Source organism: Melanotaenia boesemani, chromosome 23, assembly GCF_017639745.1.
Source record: "Melanotaenia boesemani isolate fMelBoe1 chromosome 23, fMelBoe1.pri, whole genome shotgun sequence".
Classification (NCBI taxonomy): Eukaryota; Metazoa; Chordata; class Actinopteri; order Atheriniformes; family Melanotaeniidae; genus Melanotaenia; species Melanotaenia boesemani.
In genome coordinates, this window is record NC_055704.1 from 11,473,521 (window position 1) to 11,493,600 (window position 20,080).

The 20,080-nt window shown below is 40.6% G+C and overlaps 1 protein-coding gene across 3 annotated transcripts in view; it reads left to right on the forward strand.

The window, feature by feature from the left end:
* net1 (neuroepithelial cell transforming 1) overlaps window positions 1-19,050 on the forward strand; it is a 34,788-nt gene extending 15,738 nt beyond the window's left edge. For 2 of the 3 annotated variants that reach the window (XM_041977934.1, XM_041977935.1), the window contains exons 3-11: window positions 5,118-5,180; window positions 15,099-15,206; window positions 15,290-15,454; window positions 15,869-15,931; window positions 16,163-16,336; window positions 16,440-16,697; window positions 16,786-16,956; window positions 17,120-17,306; window positions 17,399-19,050. In XM_041977934.1, coding sequence (XP_041833868.1) covers window positions 5,118-5,180; window positions 15,099-15,206; window positions 15,290-15,454; window positions 15,869-15,931; window positions 16,163-16,336; window positions 16,440-16,697; window positions 16,786-16,956; window positions 17,120-17,306; window positions 17,399-17,826 — 1,617 coding nt within the window. In that variant the 3' untranslated portion in view covers window positions 17,827-19,050. Of the gene's footprint in view, window positions 1-5,117; window positions 5,181-12,324; window positions 12,624-15,098; window positions 15,207-15,289; window positions 15,455-15,868; window positions 15,932-16,162; window positions 16,337-16,439; window positions 16,698-16,785; window positions 16,957-17,119; window positions 17,307-17,398 lie in introns of those variants that run through there. The other variant, XM_041977936.1, reaches the window with a different exon arrangement.
* The last annotated feature ends 1,030 nt before the right edge of the window (window positions 19,051-20,080 follow it).

A 20,080-nucleotide genomic window follows, 5' to 3' on the forward strand; every position in this document is an offset into this window, starting at 1 on the left:
TCCGATAAAAATGTACGTGATGAAAAGAGAGAGGGGGAGTTGTGTGTGTATCATTTACTTAGTATTTACTTTGAACCCAGCCCACCTTTTGAGCATGTTACTGCATGGACTGGAGTTTCTGATGCAAGCTGCTGACGGAGGGATTTGCAGGGGTGGCAGGAACAGTGTTACTAATTTTCTCCATTGCCGCCGCTGTGTCTGTTTTTGCACAGAGATTACTCTTGTCATTTTTATCTCATGTGTAAGACCTGAGCTTAAGCCAATATTTAACTTGGAAGAGGTTTTCATGCTTCACACACACAAAAACACCACGAACATGGAGCTGCTGATTTCAGCTGACTTCTGATCTGCACCCTAAGACCAATACAGAGTTGTTTTTTAGTCTTTAGCTAAACACAAACTTACAAGCACACACCACTGATCAGTAGTGTGTGTGAATAGTAGATGTCATACTTTTTGGTCACTCATGAAAATCTTATACTTAGAAGATGTTGGCAAGGTGTTGCATTTGCTGGATAAATCAAAGCAATCATTCTTATCTGGTTATTTTATCCATTAGAGTTTCACTAAATGTGAAGATAATGATTGTGTGTAATTATGTGACATTACTGTGCAAAACGTTTGGCAGTAATGGTAGTAATGTGGAAATATATTTATAATCAATTAACTTAAGCGTAAAGAAGTAAAACTGATTCCAATCCATCTTTGCTCTGTGTACCTTTTGTCTTAAAGAGAACAAGATCCTCTGTGTATTTTGTCTGTCACAGTCAGCACATTTACATAAAACTCTTTTAAAAAACAGAAAAGAAGAACTAATTATTGCACTAATCTGACCAATCCCAGACTTAAAATATGCATGTAAAAGTTTTAGTCTGACCAAAATCATATGATACCGAATCTCATAAAAATCAACACACCTTGCTAAAGTACTTGATGGTCAGCTTGTACACTCTCAACTAGGCTCAAATGGACCTGCACAAATTTCAGTGTCCTATATTTTTGCGTGTTGGTGTGTTTTTGTAAAACAGTAAGAGCCTTGGTGTGTATTTGCGTTTTTAAAACCAAAGGTTCCCCATTTTGGGGATTTTGAGAACAGCCATTTTGGAAACTTCACCTAAAGTGTTTGACCTAAAACCTTTTTTTTTTTTTATCTAAGTTGGCCTTTGCAGAGATAATGTTCACATATTATACTGGGATTTGATAAAGGTTTAGAGCAACAGTGACATCATTTCACATAGATTCATCCTGAAATTGTTTGTTTTAGGCAAGCCTGAAACTTTTTAAATTTGAGCCACCTTCATTTATTCTTCACTAGTAACACATACACTGATATGTGTTCCCTTTAATATGACTCCAAAAGTATTAAAATAGACCGTGTGGTTGTAGAGATACACTCATTTCATTATGGGTATGCAATTTTCAAGCAGAGGCCTAAAATATAGGCAAATTTTTAAAAAGGGCTAATACAGCTAAATTCCCAATAAAGCTGCTTCATTCACATCTTTTTTCTGAACTAACAAACTAAATGACATGAAATGAATGAAAAATACTTTATTTATCCCAGAGGGAAATTGCAATGTTGTAGTTGACTCCATGTAAATGGTTACATAAAACCTTTCCACCCTGTCGCTCTGATCTAATAAAATCCTGGTTTTATTACCACTGTATTGTTAACCAAGTCGCTATTAAAACAAGTTGAAGATGACGTCTGTGCAGTGAATTTGGCTAAGCCTATGCATACAATGATCTAATCTGAACAAAAAGCTAGAAGCAGCACTTTCCTTATGTTAATACCTTGATTCTCAGTTAAATGGCCGAATTTAACCCTAACTACTGATGACTGTTTCCACTCTTGTTTTTCCAGACTGACTCCATGCTGCTTAGATTATTGCTTTGTGTAGATAGTACACCTTCCACAACACTCCTTGTTACTCTCATAGCTGAAGATAAGGAAGGTGACACCTTAAGATAAAAACCAATTAAAGTGTCAAATATTTTCACACATGAACACCTACAATGTTTATGTGCTTCACTGCAGGGGATTCAACTTATGAGACACATTTCCACGTTCCAAGTAAATACCTATTGAGGGGAAAAATGTAAACCTGAACTAAGGCTGGTCAATAAGATTTTCAAATATATTGAGACTTTATTAGACAAAGCCAGGATATATGAGGGAATATCGTTGTATCAGCTGTATTTTTGTTATCGTCATTGAAAAGTATTTTTCATTAATTTTGTTTTAGGAGCATTTAATTTAACATAAAGCTACTTTAATTTCAGTCAACTGTTTTAATGCACGTGCTGCTGATCCTTAATGAAAGTGTATTTAGCACTGAAGTCTGTAAATTAGAACTGTCTCTTTGGTTACTTGACAAAAAAAATATATTGAGATATATATCGTATATCGTGATTCAGGTAAAAAATATTGAGATATAAAATTTGGCTCTTATCGCCCAGCCCTAAGCTGAACCCATTTATCTGGTCTTTGGATATATGTCTGTTGGATTTAGTGGATTTACATTTCCTAAATTTGATATTTATCAATATATAAGTTGATGACATGTGTTGGAGAAATAACTGTCACTCACAGCGATGAACTACATGTTTTCGTTCACCTCACGTCGTGGCTTTCAAGCCCCTTTAATGACGTTTGTGCTTTTCAAATAGCACATAGTGAAAAATGTAACAGCAACTAATTACCATCCCCTATGGTGATGTAGAAAATGTCAAAATCACAAATCAAAAAGTTTTTTTTTTTTGTGTGTTCACACCTCTGACAACCTCACCTGGCTCATCAATGCCAACTCAAATGCATACTGGCATAGTGAGGGCAGCCTAATCATTGATATTTCACCCTTCCAACCATGGCATCCCAGAGGCACACTGCATTTAGCCTCTGCTATTGTCAGAGTCTTCTCATTGCTTCTTGTTGTTCCCAATTAATGCTTGACTTTCTACCACCAGACAAGAGGTTCTGCAGCATCTGGACTGCAAGGCTCTGCTTCTTGCCCCAAACTGTCAGTCCTGACTTCCCTGGTGCTACGCAGCGTTAAGCATCATAATCACCCACACAGAACAGAAATGGACATCACAACTATAAGAACTGAAAATGTAATGCAAAAAGTCCTTTTAAACTTATGCTCTGACTTCTCCTTTATCCCACCTTCCAGTTTGAATTCATTTGCACCGTTTTATTTTGTGCTGTTTTATTTAATATGATTTATTGTTTCACTGTCCGTGCACTTTGGTCCATAGAAACAACACTTTGTTCCTGTGTGGTTTGTACACTATGTAGGAAATTAGTTAGTAATAGAGCATTTCTCTCCCTTAGAAGGCAAATTTCAGAGCTGATGTCTATTTGTTTAAATGTCGGGTGTCAACATGCAGCCATAACGGCTTCATTCTTCCAAGAGAGAGAAGACCATATTCGTTCAGATATTTTGATGGTAGCAGTGTCCAATATGTTGATCTAAACTCTTGCATAATACTTGCTTCGTAATTTCCATACTTGAACAAATCAACACTGTATTTCTGAGCTAATCTGAATATGTAGTTTATTAAGTGATTTGAATAAAGTCCTTCCAGTTGTGGTTGGATCACTCAGTTTTGGCCGGGGAACCCATGAAAAGCACCACAGTGCAGAGGGCCTGTTGGAATTGAAATAAAAATGGGATTAGGATCTGTTTCATTAGGCTCAGCAGTTCTTCGTTATCTTTTGCTCAGTCATTCCTGCTGCTTGTCTAAAGAAAATTGCTCATGGAAAATATGTAATTCATTCTTGCATAACAGAAACTTTATACACCTCATGTATTTGTTAATAACAAAGATCACGTCATCTCAGTTGGCCAGAATCTTTTGATAATAATCTTAAAGACATGTCTTGTTTTATTTTTGTCATTTAATATCTTGACAGCATAATTAGTTTGATCTAATTCCTGTTTTTATTTCGAGCTTCCAGTGAAAGTCCTCTGCTGTGTTCAGCTGCGGCTCAGAATGAAAGTCTGCTGACTAGAAATGAGTTACACAGTCTTTTGTTGTTTGCAGCTCTGTTCGCAGCCTCCCATTGAGATGCAACCAGCGCTGAACCAGCCTTAACATACATTGTTACGTTAAGCTAACTGACAACAATAACTGAAATGCATGTGGGGGGGGGGGGGGGGGGGGGGGGCATTGGAAGTGTTTAGTTGAAGCTGTTGACCAAATAGCACTTGCATTTTCAGGGATGTGGGAAAACAAACAGGTCAACCCCAGCAGGGAGGAAATCTCCCACACAACACCGCAACTCAGCTTCAACACACACATTGTCAAAGGCACAGCTCACTCACTGTCTATTATATGTCCATTTTGGTCCTCCTCACCTCGCTGGTCAATCAGGTCTTCATGTCCAGCCAGAAGCACTCAGGCCTCTGTGGTTAATGGAGCGCAGTAACAGAGCCCCAGGGGGTCCTACAGGCCACCAATGCTCCCTAATGCTTTTATAACAGCCTAGACTTCTGTTCTCACCTGCTAACTTATTCTTCCTCCCTGACTGACTGAGCTGCATGCAGGTGTTAAAGTGCCCTGCTGTCTAATTAACCCTTTCCTGTTCCTGGGTTGGTCCTCCAGCAGTCCATTGTAGCTTCACAAAGGAGCCACAGGGGCAATAAGCATGGCTGGTCTACAGTATCAACAACAATCTGAGTTGCTGTAAATTTCACATTTTTGCATTCAGACAGGGATGTAACCTCGGGTTCTAACTCCGTTTCAGCCTCTAACAATTTATGCTGTTAACTAAGAGGCCCAGAAGGTCACAATCTGGATTAAATGTAGGCTTAAAAAACCTGCTTATGTCTCCAGGCGTGTTGCTTTTGAATCCACAAAACGGATTTCATCTCTATACAGTCTTGTGTCAAAGAATTTTGCAATACTTATGTGTATTTATTGGCGCCGAATGGAATTAATAGAAACACTACACTCGAGTGGACATCCTAATTTTCAATAAAGGTGCTGCACTTAGTTCTGCATGAGTATCTGTCATCACATCATTAAAAGTAATGTTTAGTGAAAAAACTTCCAGTGTCTGTGATACATGCTGAACATTCCTGCTAATGTCTCGTCTGTCCATCTGTCCTCAGAAGCGGAAACAAAGAGAGAAGGATGAAAGTGACGCAGTCAGCCTCTGCAGCTTCGACTTTAAGGTAAAACTTATCATCAGACATCAGGAAGTTAACTCGTCCATGTTGGACGAAGTTAGTTCACACAATGAAGGAGAAAAAAAAGAAACAGTAATAGTGATTTTATTAGACAGAAGGAAGTCTAAACCTAAAACAGACCAACAAAAGACAAAAATTAAAAGCATCAACATGCTAGGTTAATTTCTAAAGATCCTAATCTGGTAAAAGCTTAAATGTTTTTTTTTAAGCATTATAACTTAATAACATGTGTTTAGGACCCCATTAAAAACTATTAATGAATAAAATTGCATTTTAAAACAATTATGCCGTATTTTTTTCCTACATTTAATTCTAGCGTTTTACTAATATGCACAAACTAATTGAACAAAACGAGGGGAAAATAATCACCAAATCCTCAACAGGTCTTAAAATGAGGTTAATACAACCTTAGATGAACAACAATACATGAAATATTACTCCCTGATTCACCACTAATAACTAAATAACTAAGAGATGCTGTAACCAGTTTATTATTTTAGTTTATTATTAGTTCATTTAAAACACTTTTTATAATAAAAGTACTATAAATCTTCATGTTTAAATGTGGAAACAAGACAGTATTTCATTAGATATGCACTGATCTGTGTTAAGTGGCAAAGTGCAGTAAAAACAAATTGTTTTTCTTCACCGTTGCATGATGTAATGAAAGAAAAATAGACCAAAACCCAAATTTACAGTGTAAAAAAATGGTTCCCTATAGGAAGCTTTGGCTCAAATGCAGCTACAGAACTCACAAAAAAGATGATTTCTCCTAAATTGTACTTGCACTTTAGAGTCAGTTCATTAATATCTTGTCAAAAATGAAATATAAATTTTGAATTTCTATCATATTGAATTTCTTACAACAAAAGCAAAATCATTGTTGTTGTTTTTTCCCATAAAAAGATCAATTTTAAGATTTTGTGTCATTTTGCTGCCATAAAGCAGCATCATAACCTTATAAGCATGAACTTACACTGACATTCACTGACAGGCTGAAAGCTGCAAACTGTGTCCATGTCACATTCCCAACAACCACGATTAAATGACTTTTGCTACGTTCAATTTGAAGGGGATAAAACCAAAGTAACTAGAAGATGCAGGAGAGAGACAACGCTATCAGAGGAACTAAGGAAAAGAGACAAAGTGTCCGAGCAAGACACATGACACGATAAAGATGAAATGATTAGCATGATGAAAACACTACGATCATTTCCTACTCCGGTCTGCATGCGTTGTAAATAAGAGGGAATTAAATGTGTTTATTCCTGTAATTAAACTAATTAAACAAATTAATTCAATTGAGACAATCTACTTCAGTGTTCAGGGCAAACAGGAAATACACATTACAACAGGAGCAGGAGATAAACACATTTAATAAGGAAAAAAATTCTCCAGTTTGCGCTCCTCTGCATCATTGTCATTAAATAGAAGTAGAAGTAGGAACGATGTGTAAACCGGATCCTTTATCGGACCCCTTCGATTATCTCAAACCTTCATATCTCATGTTTACTCGAAGCATACTATCAAAATGACGAAGGCTGTCACAGGAAGTCATCTAGATTGAAATCTTGTTTGTTTTGTGAAGAGCCTGGTTGAGTCTCCTGAGTTGCACCAAACCAGGTCTTTAACACATTTTGGCTTAAAGGTTGGTTCTCAGATGCTGACTGGGATTTTCTGGAAAACCGGTCATTAAAACCTCTAATTTTCCAGGTTCCGAAGAAAATAAATACAGGAAATATAAACCACCTGAGTGGTTAAAATGTTCATTTTTAAGTGATAGATTGTGCCTTTATGTTTATAAGCTTTCTTTTTTCTTTCTTTTTTTATAAAGATAAGAAGAAAATGATAGCACAACGTACATGCTGCATCATAGAAACACCCACATGTTGAATCAAAGCTGAGCTGGTTGGAACATATCCCTCATTTTCAGTGTAAAAAACAATGCACACCTACTCATATCCGCAGACATTTCAGTGGTACTAAAACTAAAAACTCTTTAGCTTCAGGCACATTCCCGTTCGCTACCCTAGTGGGGTTACCTGAATGGAAGTTTACAATATGTGCAGCTCTGGGTGTTATCTCTGAGATGAAACAATTCACTAAAGTGTTTACGATCTTCTCATTGTCTCGCCATTGTGTCTCCATACACCAACATGAGAGGGACGACCTGCACACCCTGAGCATCTGTAACCAGTCTGATGAGTTGATTTAGCGACAACAAAAGTGACAGTGTTCCTGAGAGACCCAGGGGCCACTCCTTGATTTAAAGCTTTATTTTCTGTTCAACACACTGGCATTTATAGGAGAAATCTTATTAACTTTTTCATGCAGTTTATAAAAGATATTACAAAGAAACTATCACCTCATATATGATGTGCTCTTGCAACATAAAATCAGTAGAAAAGACAAATCAGGACAATTTAGGACACTAACCTTGATCTGCTTGAGTGAGGACATTATTACCCCCATAACAGCATTTAATGTAACTGCAGGACGTTGTCCAGGTAGCTTGATCCACTTGAGTAAAGTGCGCCATTTCTGGGCATCCCTCAAACTATCCTGGTGTGAATGCGCTCTTAAACATGCATGCATGCATCTCATTTGGATGAAGAATGATGTGTTGGTTATCTCAGGTCAGATGCATCATGTTTACAGCATTTCATGCACAAGGTTGGGATCTTACTTTGCAACATCTGAGTTCCTTTTTTTAATCATTGTTTAGTATTTAAAAGGATCAATACCATGCAAATAGTTGTGATTAACAGCAATTTCATCGTTTAAAAAAAAAAGGTTATTTCTCTTTGCTTTTTATGTTTTATAAGCTAACTTTGTACGAGACTTACATCATACATGTGTTACGATGTATGATACAAATCTAGATGCAAAAGGAGTCTGATAACATGGAAAATAATAAGAGTTGTTGATTTATGTAGTCATGTTACCTAACTATGTTCACCTGTCTGATCATATTTCCAAGTATTTTACTGGTAGACATTGTGACAATAAGACTTTATTAAATGACACAGAGCAATGAGATTTTCCTAAAAATGCTCAGAAGCAAGCAAATTCAAGCCTTCCCAACTTTAATCACAGAAGAAAAATACTAACGCTGGTAGTTGGTGTTGGAAATATAGCTTCATAAAATGTGCCTCACCAAGCTCGTCCCTCTTTAACAAAGCGCTGGTTTGTCTATTGATGTTTATCAGTGCGTTGGTATGCTCTCTCTCTCTAAAGCGGAGGAGGCTTCCACATGAGTCTTGGTTACCTCTCCCATGTTTGCTAGCAACCAGGACTGCTCAGGGTGTGAGCATTAAGAAAACAAAACCAACCTGAAAATGGTTTCAGAGTTATGGTTTTTCTGGTTTTTACAGGCTTCTGACTTGATAAGATCACCGTCTGCATCCTGTCTAGAATTGAACCTGTCGCATTACTTTGAACAAGTCAAATTTTCCCACTGCTGTACACACGTCCGTCCATCCTAACAAGATTTCCATCTCAGAATATGACAGAAAAAGCACCAGGGTGGTAAATCAGACGGGTGGAAATGATAACGATCAATGTTTTCATTCAGTCGATGCTGCTGGATTCATTATCTTTTAATCAGAGCTAAAACTAACATGTTCCTTTGCCACCAGTTTAGTGGAAGGTACATGAGTGACACACAGAAAACCCCTGGTAATTTAACCACTTTGCTTTCCTGGTTTTTGAGAAGCAGTTTCATTTTATGCTTCTCTGTCTACCAAGTCTGTCGTCGTGATGCAGGCCAGACACTTTTAAGAGACTTTAGTGTTCTTACCAACATTGGCTACGTTTACATGAGAGTTTTACTTCTGATTTAATTTAATAAAACTTAAATCCTCTTTAAAATGACCTCATAAACACAGAATTCTCAATAAAAATGGCCATTCCGAATTAAACCTAAATCTGAAGTAAGTGGCTGGTTTATTCTGATTTTAAATCCGAATTGAATAATTACTCAGTTATGTTCATTCTGCTTTAAATTAATTCTGGTCGTTCTGCACATGCTCGTTCCCTTGTCCTGTCACGATGACGGTACGGTACTCTACCTCCCTCCTCCTCCTCAGCTGACCAAAGTAAAGTAGTATGCTAGTGTCGAGCTGCTGCTTCAAAACTATAATTAAACTCAAAAATGGTTCTTATTCAGTGGTCTTCCATGTTGTAGATGAGAAGAAAAGAACAGGAAGTAGTTTATTTACTTCTGGTAAAGACCAATCAGAACCCTTCCTAACACTCAGATCTTCAGCAAAATTGAATAAAGGCGCTTAAACGTGTTTTCCATGTAAATCTCAGTTCAGAATTACTATTTCCATGTAAACATGAAGAAGAATACTTAAATTCCAAATTATTTCATTCTCAATATGTAACTGTAGCCAGTCAGCCATATTCTCCTCTGTTCCCTGTTTTCGTGCAAGACTTTTTTTTTTTTTTACTTTTTTCTCTCAGGATTCCCGCTCCCATGTTTACCAATCCCATCCACTGCGTTCTTATCTATAGTTGAATCTTTACAGTCACTCAGTCAACACCTCCTCCCTCCCGATTCCTGCTGGAACAGGCTGGATATTTGGTCAGACTGGGACCTTTCTACAGGCTTCCCAAATTAGCAGCTTTGTCTGCATGAAAATCAGGCATTAAAGTGATTTGCAGTGATAATCTGGGGAAACTGGATTCAGCTGCTAAATAAATTTACCCCAGTTGTAGCCTGTGAAACAACAATCACCACTCTGTCCTGGTTTGGGTACATTTACAGACTAAAAAGTGTGGAAATGCTTTGCAAAGCATGGTGCAGACATGGTTCCTAATATAAATAATACTGATGGGTCTTTTTTAGATTTTAAAGCTAAAATGTTGTCTCTCTCTTCCTCCATCAGCAGAGGGCAGCAGCACGTCCACTGTTTTCTTCTGCTTCACCTCAGTTTACACTCAGCAGTGCTTCTTGCCGGGAGCTCTCTCCTTACAGCCTTCTCCAGAGCTGTAATTAAGCTCTGAAAGCATCCTGCAGTCACTGCTGCTGAAATAGATGTGAGCTCAGCCTCATCAGGCCTCGGGGCCTGGTCTGTACCTGGCACGACATGGGTTATACGGCGGTGAAGATCCACCTCACCTCTCGTTGTGTTACTCACTCTATGTGAGCACTTAGCATCAGACAGAACGTGTCCGCGTGCTCTGGGGAGGCGTAAATCACTACTGAGCTCCAGCTGCAGCTTCGTGTCACGAGAGGCGAAGAGGGCAGGCAGGCCTAGCCATGTTATGTTTAGTTTTTATAGCGTCGGGGCCAGACGTACAGCTGATTCAGCCCGAGGTCTCCCCATGCAGCGTGAGTAACGGCAGGACTGCACAAAGTGTCTTCTTCAGTCACTCAGACTACACACAGACATATTTATCCTTTACTAGATCCTGTCTAACTCCTCACTCTGCATATTTTTTCACTCTGCTGTCCTACTTCTCACACAAACCCAAACCGTTATCACTTTTTGTTTGGGAAAAGTGCAAAAAATCACATGATTCATGTTCTCATCCCATTCAAGACTTGTGGGCTGATACAGTCCAGACTCAGGTTCCTGTAGGTCTGCAAACAAATGACGGCTCCAGCAAGCCAAAGAACAAGGCGTTAACATCCATACACCTCAGTAAGCATCTGTTGAGTCACCATAGACATGCACATGTGTGGAGCAGCAGCAGGAAGACTGCATCTCATTTGGCACCTCCATGTTGACCCAGGAGGATGAGGTATAGCTCTGAACAGGCATGTCCATTTGCCCATAACACACATTTTGACACCCTGCCTTGCAGCACCTCTCCATCAGGTCAACACTTCACTCTTTATTGTGCATTTGTGCAGCAGCTGTTTGGGTGTGTAGGCCTCAGGTGTGGTTGTCCTTTAGCCATGTGTGCATTCTTTCTATTTCATTTTCTCCTTTGAGCACAAAAACAGAGCCAAAACTTTGATTTTCTCCTTCAGCTCAGCCCATTGTCCTGACTGAAACTGGTAAATATGTCAGTCTCCCACCTTCTGTTGGGTCAATCAACATATGTGCTCCCTCCCCCTCTAGTGGTACTCAATACACAGGTTTCAGTTTAAACACCTGGCTGAGTATGCTATAGTGCCCCTACTATTGATATTCTAATTTATAACCACCCCCAGTCAACTGATGACTCTTTTATAAGCTTTGTTTCAAACAATGAGCGAAATGCTTTGATTAACTAACTAATAATTCATAATTATTCTTTGTTCATTTTAAGTATATTAACAGCAATGAGTCATTAAACTAAATCTTTCTGGTAACTTGATTAACTTGATTTTTTATTTATGTATTGCAGTTTTGACTTTATCTGGTCAGAAACTTTAAAGCATCAAGAAAATGTGCTTTACTGCTCAGTAATAATCACAGAAATGTGGTCACAAAAAACCAGATGCTTCCCTTTTTTGTGGTTTAAATGATTTTATCTCACATGTTAGGCTGTCTTAAACTAAAAGGTCAATATCTAAAGGTCAATTATCTATGTCCTGATAGGTGTAGATGCATCACACATGATATAACTGTCTTAGGTTATGTGCATAAAGGTAGATTTTTACAGCGAAAAATAATATGGGCTGCATATTATCTTGGTTTTGAATACATGTCTGTGTAAACTGTTAATTTCTCTATTAATGATATGTTCGATGACCCATGAAATGTCAGGAAAAGCAAGAAACAAGTAAAAAATCCAACAAAACTGGAGCTGCCTGACATATGTATATATACATATATGTATATATATATATATATATATATATATATATAGAGAGAGAGAGAGAGAGAGAGAGAGATATTTATGTCAGGCAGCTCCAGTTTTCATGTGCCTGTATTCCTGTATTTACTGTTTTTATTCAGACCATGCTTAGCAGTAAGATCTGCTCTTGATCTTTAAAATTCTCACTACTGTTGTCACTAATGAGTGGATGGATCAGCAGAGGCTGTGGGCAGCTTCTCCTGCCTTCCGACAACTCTATCTTTCCTCATCTGTAGCCAGTAGAGCTGAGCGAGAGCCCGGCTCCTCCCCCCCCAGCCTGGACTACTAAATATAAAAGGCTTCCTCCCTCAGTCTGTCTCAGACCAAAGTTTAGAAAGTGTGTGTCAGGGCTGTTACAGAGAGCCCTGTCCTCAATAGGAAGATGATAGATAGGGGAGGAGAGGTTTATTTATTTATTTAGATATTTAGCTCTTAAACAACTCGTGATTACCATCTGGTTTTTATTTTTCTTCTTCTCGTGTGGATTACTTGGAGCTAACTCGCCAGGATTAAAAGGATACTGTGTTTTTACTGAAAGCTATGGTGGCTTACGATGAATTGGGTAGCTTGGTGCCTATCAAACGGACTCTGCAAGTGATAGACAACCAGAACCAAGCGAACAAAGAGTCAGAGGTGAGACACAAAAAACAAACATTAATGTTGAATATTGTAGACTCTTAGTAAATGTTTGACTGGAAGTCCTTCCAGTGAAGTCATATCTTAGTATCACGTGTCAGATTGTGAGTGAATCAGCACCTAACCCTGCTTTTATCACACTTGGGAACACATTGTTTCAGTTGAAACTTTAACCTTTGTGTTTGTACATTAAAAGTAATGCTTGATTTTCTGTCTGACATGGAAAAATTAATCACAGCTTTTTTTGAAGTTGTAAACTTTGTGTATTCTCAGTCTTTTTTTAAACATGCATCCCAGCAGGCAGCTCAGCCTCAGTGGGATATAGAGCAATAGGGAGAGTCTGCACACTCAAAAGACCCCAAACATAGAAACAGTGGGGGGTCAGTAACCCCTGCATCCAGAAGTAATTCTTAGCTTTTTCTGCCTTTTGACAATTGAAGGTAAAAGCATGTTATCTCTGCTGGAAATCTAGCTAAGCAACCTGAAAGCATTCCCCCCACCCATTTACAGGAACACAGGTGATGAAACCCTGGTCTTCCCTCAAAACTCGTTTCACTGACAGTAAACTGCTTTGCAAAGGGGAAGTTTAACAATTCAAGAAGTGAATCTTCTACTCCCAGAATTGCTCAAAAGTTTAATTTCAAAGATCCTCCCAGCTCCTTGAATTACGACATTAGTTCTGTTTTCCTGATGAAATCACAGGGACACATCTGGGATTTTAGCTCATAATGCAAAAAAAAAGCACAAGAACAGACTTTTTGGAAAGTTTGAAAAAAAAAATGCGGTTGTAATTGTAGGTAGGAAGTTTAAAAAGGGATGCATGAGCGCTTTGTCTGACTGGAGTGTCATTCTTCCACTGATAGTTAATCTGCGTGGCTTCCGGATCCAGTCCAACTCACTAAAACTCCAGAGTGAGACTGACAGGAATAGCAACTTCTCTCTGCCTATCTGCACTGTTTCACTTTACAGCTGATAAACAAAGAGCAGGACTAGTGACCCTTTGTTATTCTGGGGCCGCTCCCCAAAGCACAGGAAGGGCATAATGGCCTGTGTGCTTTTCCAATATTTACTTTAGGACACCCCTCCAGCCTTCCATCACTGTTTTTACTGTTTCTTTTTCTGGTATCCACTTTTTTATTTTATTTTATTTTATTTTTCTTTTTTTGTCAGATTTCAGAGTCTAGTCCTAACGGACAAAAAATAAATAAATAAAACTGTAATCAGATGTAGACCACAGCCAAAGCAGTTGACACATGGCGTCTCTCTGAGAGGGCTCGCTGAGTCCTCAAGGCTGTCTGTGGAGATCCTGACCGCAGTGGCCCGGGAATCAACCGCAGCCGGATCTGTTCCACAGCTGTGTCTGCACTGCCCGGAGTCTCAATGGCTGCACTGTTTCCCACATTCGCTGAGCCAGGGTGAAAAATCCCACTTGGCCTGAGTCAGGAGAAAAAACACAGCGGCTTGCAGCGGCGCTGTGCTCCATCAAACTCAGCGAGCCATCATAAATATCAAGTCCATAAGAAATGTGCTAATTGCACCTGCATTTTTCCGGTTTTGTCATGTTTTTTTGACTGCACATCTTCAGCTCTTTGATTCCTTCAGCCTGTTGATGTTGGAGCAGAGCCAGGCATTTTTTTTCTCTCAGCCTTAGGGCTGGGTGAGGAGGTGGAGGCTGGAGGTGTGGAGGAAGAGGGGGGGGGGGGGGGGGGGGGGGGTCACCTGGCCCAGATGTAGCGCTGCTCTCACGCGAGCCTTGTTGAAGAGCCTGTCTCATCTCGCAGCCATAAACTCAAGCGTGCACCCCCTGCAACACTGCACTGAGTAAACACTCGAGATAGAGTAGGTCCACTGTGTTTGCAACTGCTGCTCATTCTCGTGACCCCTCAGTGGTGGTCTGTTTCGCTGACACACTGCTGCTCTGTCCCATATTGGGAAGAACGGGGCCAATCAGGAAGCATTGATCTCGCTTTGAGTGATGTGACAGAGCCACTTTGGACTGGAGATGTAGCTGTTGTCGGGCTCAGATAGTAGAGTGTGAGCAGGGAGGGGCACTGAACAGCTGAGACCCATGGTCCTGAGCATTCCTGGCATTCCTCCAGACCCCCTTCCCCACCAGATCAGCAGTCAGAGAGAGTCTTTGTGCTTAGTGGGCTGGCTCAGATCAAGACTCCTCACATGATGGAGCCAACAGCTGCTGGAGCTGCTTCCTCTACAGTATCTATGTCCACTGTTCCGCCAGTCTGTCTGGCTGCAGTTCGACCTCAGCTCCAGCTACTTCTCGCTGGGAGTGGAGTACATTATGAAGAGTTATGGCTTGACTTGATGTGTTTTGTCACTAGGGAGTGCCTGGACTTACATAGGTCATACAGTTGGTTTTACTGATTGATTCATTCTGACCCGGTTCCCTGAATGAAATTAGTCTCGGCTTCGACTCGAGCTGTAAAACATTCCCTTTGTTTCCTTCTTTTTCAGGAACCCAGCAACAAGCGTGTCCGACCTCTCGGCAGGGTGACGTCGCTAGCAAACCTCATCTCTCCGGTTAAGAATGGGGCCGTCCGGCGCTTTGGCCAAACCATCCAGGTAAGCTTTCTGGACTTCCTACAAGGCGACAAGTAGCTGGGCAGTGGGATGTTTGGCTAAAAGTGTCTTTTTTCTGCATGCAGGCCTCTTTCCGGGGTGATGCCAAGTCGCCGGGCGTGCCCCAGAAGCCTTGCAGCAAGGCAGCGGCCCCAACACCGCCTAAAAGGAGGAACAGCACCCTGTGGTCGGAGACGTTAGACATCCACCAGAAGGGAACTTTCTCCACCAAAGAGATCAAGCGGCAAGAGGTGAGTTTCACCAGCCTGAACAGCAGCTGCCAAATGACTGTGTACAGAAATCCAGACAGTAAAGTTCATTCAGTATTTGTGTCAAACTGATTAAACTGGGCTAACCGCCATCCAGGGTTCGTTCCCTCGTCTATGTAAACTCACATAAATCTGACAAGCCAGCGAATGTATCCCTGCTTGCTCTGCATATGTTGGACAGCTCAGCCAGCTGTCTAAATCATTCAACTTTGAGAGGTTTAAAGCACAAAGAGCAAGCCAAAGGTCTCTAAGTTGACATCAGTCATTTGGTTCCTCTGCAGTTTTAGATTAAGTCTAACAGCTAATGCTGGCAATAATGTTAATGGCAACCATGATTTATATGTTTTTTCTAAAAAAAGCATCTTTCTGTCCTCCCTCCCCCCCCTTCTTCTTCAGGCCATATTTGAGCTGTCTCGTGGAGAACAGGACCTGATTGAGGACCTCCAGCTTGCACGCAAGGTTTGTACTTTTAAAAGCACTACAGCAGAGGGGAGTACTTCTAAAAGCAAACAGATTAAATCAAAGTCTGGCAGGCCTTCCCTGCAGCTCAGCCAATAGCTATAAAAAGACAGGAATTGTTCTTCTTTCTTTGGTACCCCTAAAGCACTTCATCGAGCTGTTTGTAGCAAGCCGGCACTCTCAGCCTTCCTGGGTGTTATTTGACCATTTGGGTTTTGCTCTCCTCCACAGGCGTACCACGACCCTATGCTGAAGCTTTCCATCATGTCTGAGGAGGAGCTCACCCACATCTTCGGCAACCTGGATGCTTACATCCCTCTGCATGAAGACCTGCTGGCCCAGCTCTCCAAAGCCACAGGACCAGATGGGACTGTGGGCCAGATAGGGCAGATTGTTGTAAGCTGGGTAAGTGTCCCCTAAATGTTGCAGAGGACTGGGGATATTTTTAAAAGCTATTATGTTTGATTAGAGAGTACAACAGGTTAAAGTATCTGCCCTTCTCCTACAGCTGCCCAGGCTTAATGCATACAAGGACTACTGCAGCAACCAGCTGGCAGCCAAGGCTTTGCTGGACCAGAAGAAGCAGGACAGGCGGGTGCAAGACTTCCTGCAGCGTTGCCTCGAATCCCCCTTCAGCCGCAAGCTGGACCTGTGGAGTTTCTTGGACATCCCACGCTCTCGGTTGGTCAAGTACCCACTGCTGCTCAAAGAGATCCTGAGACACACTCCGCCAGAGCATCCTGATGCTGGCAGCCTGGAGGAAGCGGTGAGTGCAGAACATAAACAGCGTCGTGTAACTGATCTGCTGTCATAGCGTCTTGTTAAAATGCTAATTAGCATGTTTGTGTGTTCAGATCACCATCATCCAAGGAGTTCTGTCTGACATCAATATGAAGAAGGGCGAGTCTGAGTGCCAGTACTACATCGAGAAGCTGGAGTATCTTGATGACAGGCAGAAGGACCCTCGATTCGAACAGTGCAAGAGCCTGCTGTGCCACGGGGAGCTTCGAAACAAGAGCGGCACGGTGCGCAAACGCTTCTTTTTTATCAGCACACGTCATTAATAAGGCAGTTGGATTAGAATTTATCTATATTATCAGTTTGAATGTTAATGAAACCAAACATCTTCCTCTGAACTCTTTTGATGGTTGAGTAAGATGGTTTTAATAATTTTCTTTTCATTTGCAGAAGCTGCATGTGTTCTTGTTCACCGAGCTGCTGGTCCTGACCCGCCCAGTCACCAGAAATGAGCGCCAGTGTTTCCAAGTTTACCGCCAGCCAATCCCAGTAGAGGATCTGGTGTTGGAGGACCTGCAGGATGGAGATGTCAGGATGGGCGGCTCCTTCAGAGGAGCCTTCAGCAACGCAGACAAAGGTGAGAATTGTGGTGCTTAGTTTTTAGCTGCAGGTTTTCGTTTATTATTATTTTCCTCTTCTCTAATTCCATTTTTCCTTCTTCATCTGCAGCCAAGAACATTTTCCGCGTTCGTTCCCAAGACCCGAGTCAGGCGCAGTCCCACACGCTGCAGGTCAATGACGTCTTCCACAAGCAGCAGTGGCTCAACTGCCTCCGCAGCGCCATTTCCGTCCACCGGCCTCTCAACGAGTCCTCCACCCCGAGCCCACCCACAAGCGACGCCTGCCATAAGCGCCGCCCCTCCTCCGCCTCCGCCATCATCCACCTGGAGGAACCAGACGAGAACTACCCACAACCGGCTTCCCAGTCCGCTCCCAGCTCACCGTGCAACAGCATGAGCCCGAGCCCCACCTCAGTGTCCCCTTCATCATCGTCGTCATCATCGTCGTCAACACTTTTCTCCCCAACGTCACACAAAACAAAAAAGGACAAGAAGTCTTTGTGTTCTCTAGGAAAGAGAAAAGAGACGATGGTGTGAAGGGATGGCTGGAGGAAACGGACTCCTAAATAGACTTAAAAAGAGAATTGTACATAAAAACCACCAGGAAACATGTGGGATTTGTATTTATATGTGTCTGCGTGAGTGCGAATTATTACAACAGTGTTCTGTATTACTGTCCTCTTCGGCAGCTATCCACCTAAAACCCTCCTCACTAGTGCATCCCACAGAGACGCAGCAGTCTGGAGAACGTGCACAACTTCCACGGGATCCATAAGGGACACACAGCGAGAATCACTTTGATTTCTCCCAGAATGAGGCAGTGCATCAAATCCTGTTTACTATTCATTTGATATTTAAACTTTTTTTTTTTCCTTTCTCAGACCTTTTTGGGAGCTAATGAAATTTTACATTTTTATATTCTAAATTTGTATTGTATTTTTTTTTTATTATTATAAAGCAGCACTGTTTAAGCTTTTAGGGCAAGTTTCTTATTTTATTAATTTTAGTTTAAAAAAAAAAAGTACCCCCCCCCCTTCCCAGATGGTGCGCTGAACCACACAAAGCTATTAATGAATCAGAGGACAGGTCTTATTTCCATACATTCCTTAAATGACAGATAATGAACCTGGACACTTGTATTTACTGCAAAGGCATTAATTTAAAACTCTGAACAGACGAGAAGTCATATTCTCACTGAAAACAATTCAGCAGATGTTAAAATCATATCAGACATAAGTTTTATTTTAAGACAAAATTTTGAACTGAGCCATGTTTGTTTTTTCTTTGTTTTTTTTCCAAAGCCGACTTTTCAGAATGAAATTGATCACTTTTCAGTGTATCGTCTTGCATGGAGCTTTAGTTGTGGACACTCCTCACAGCAGTAGAGGCAGCGTGATGTCTGCATTTGTCCTCTGGGACAGGACGGTGAAAATGTTTGAAGGACTGGTTTTTACCAAGAGAATGTCGTAGAATGATGAAGAGAAGAGAGATGATGGGTGAAGATGTGTTTTGGAACGGCGAACAGATCGTCAGGGTGAGATGCGCATCGGCTGGATAGGCTGATGGAAAATCTCACTCTAGGGTTAAAGATGTTAAAATGTTGGAACTGATGGAAGAAAGTAAGTAGGGAAAGGTAGAAGATGATGGTTTCTGTACGTGTATACAAAGATGTTGAGAAGGAAAAAAGGAAAGGAGCAACTTGGTTGCATTGAACTTTATGTAATTACAACAATAAAGATCTTTGTAAGATTTACAACTGAACTCTTGATGTGATGTTTTTATTTATTCTGATTTTCACACGTTAACCATTTAAAACCTGAGGTTGCCTAACTGGGTGAATAGATGATACCAAACTGAACTGTCACAAAGCACAGCTGTCTTTATTAAAGCCTCTTGAATTTTGTTTTAACCTCAGCAGAGAAAATGTTCACATACTGAGCTATGATTGGATGGAAGTTCAGAAGTACAGAGTCTAATGAAAGCCCACAACTTTTTTCATTTTTGTTATGTGCCATCTTCATTTATTCTTCACCAGTAACACATATAGGCCTACTTATATTTGCACATCTTAACAAATATCATGTGGTACCTTTACTATGACTTTAAAAGGTATTCAAATGGACCTTGTGGTTCCAGAGATAAACTCTTCATTACAGGTTTGCTGTCAAACAACAGATGACTAAAACAAGGCACAGGGTTCAAATGACTAAACTAGAGCATCAATTTTTGAGGACATTTTGCCAAGCTGAATATGAGGACAGATTCATGTTTATATGCTAAATGTCAACCAATGTCAGCAGCTTGTTAGCTTAGCATAGCTTAGCTTAGCTTAGCTTAGCTTAGCTTAGCTTAGCTTAGCTTAGCTTACAGGGAGATGTGAAGGAAGCAGGATTTGTTCTGCCTGAAGCAAATTCATTTACATATGTAGTCTACAGAAAATAGAGAAAAAAACCTCTACAAAACAAAGCAGTTAGTAAGTGAAGTGTCCACTTTCTGTAAGTTTTGCAGAGATAATGCTTAAATGGGCTGTTAGCTTTGACTTGAGCACTTCTAGCAGAACCAGGTCTCTCCATTTCCCATATCTGTAAAAAAAAAAAATAAACAAAGCAAATAAAAAAAAAAAAAAATACAAGACAATTTTGAAAAACTTGCAGCTAACTAGTTATGGGATATAGCTTTATGGCTACATAACTGTCATTGACCAAAGTTGCCTTTTTTTGAAAGCACAGCCAAAGTAAATAAAGGCTTACAATAAATTAAAAAAATGTTTTTGGTGAATTATGCTTCATGG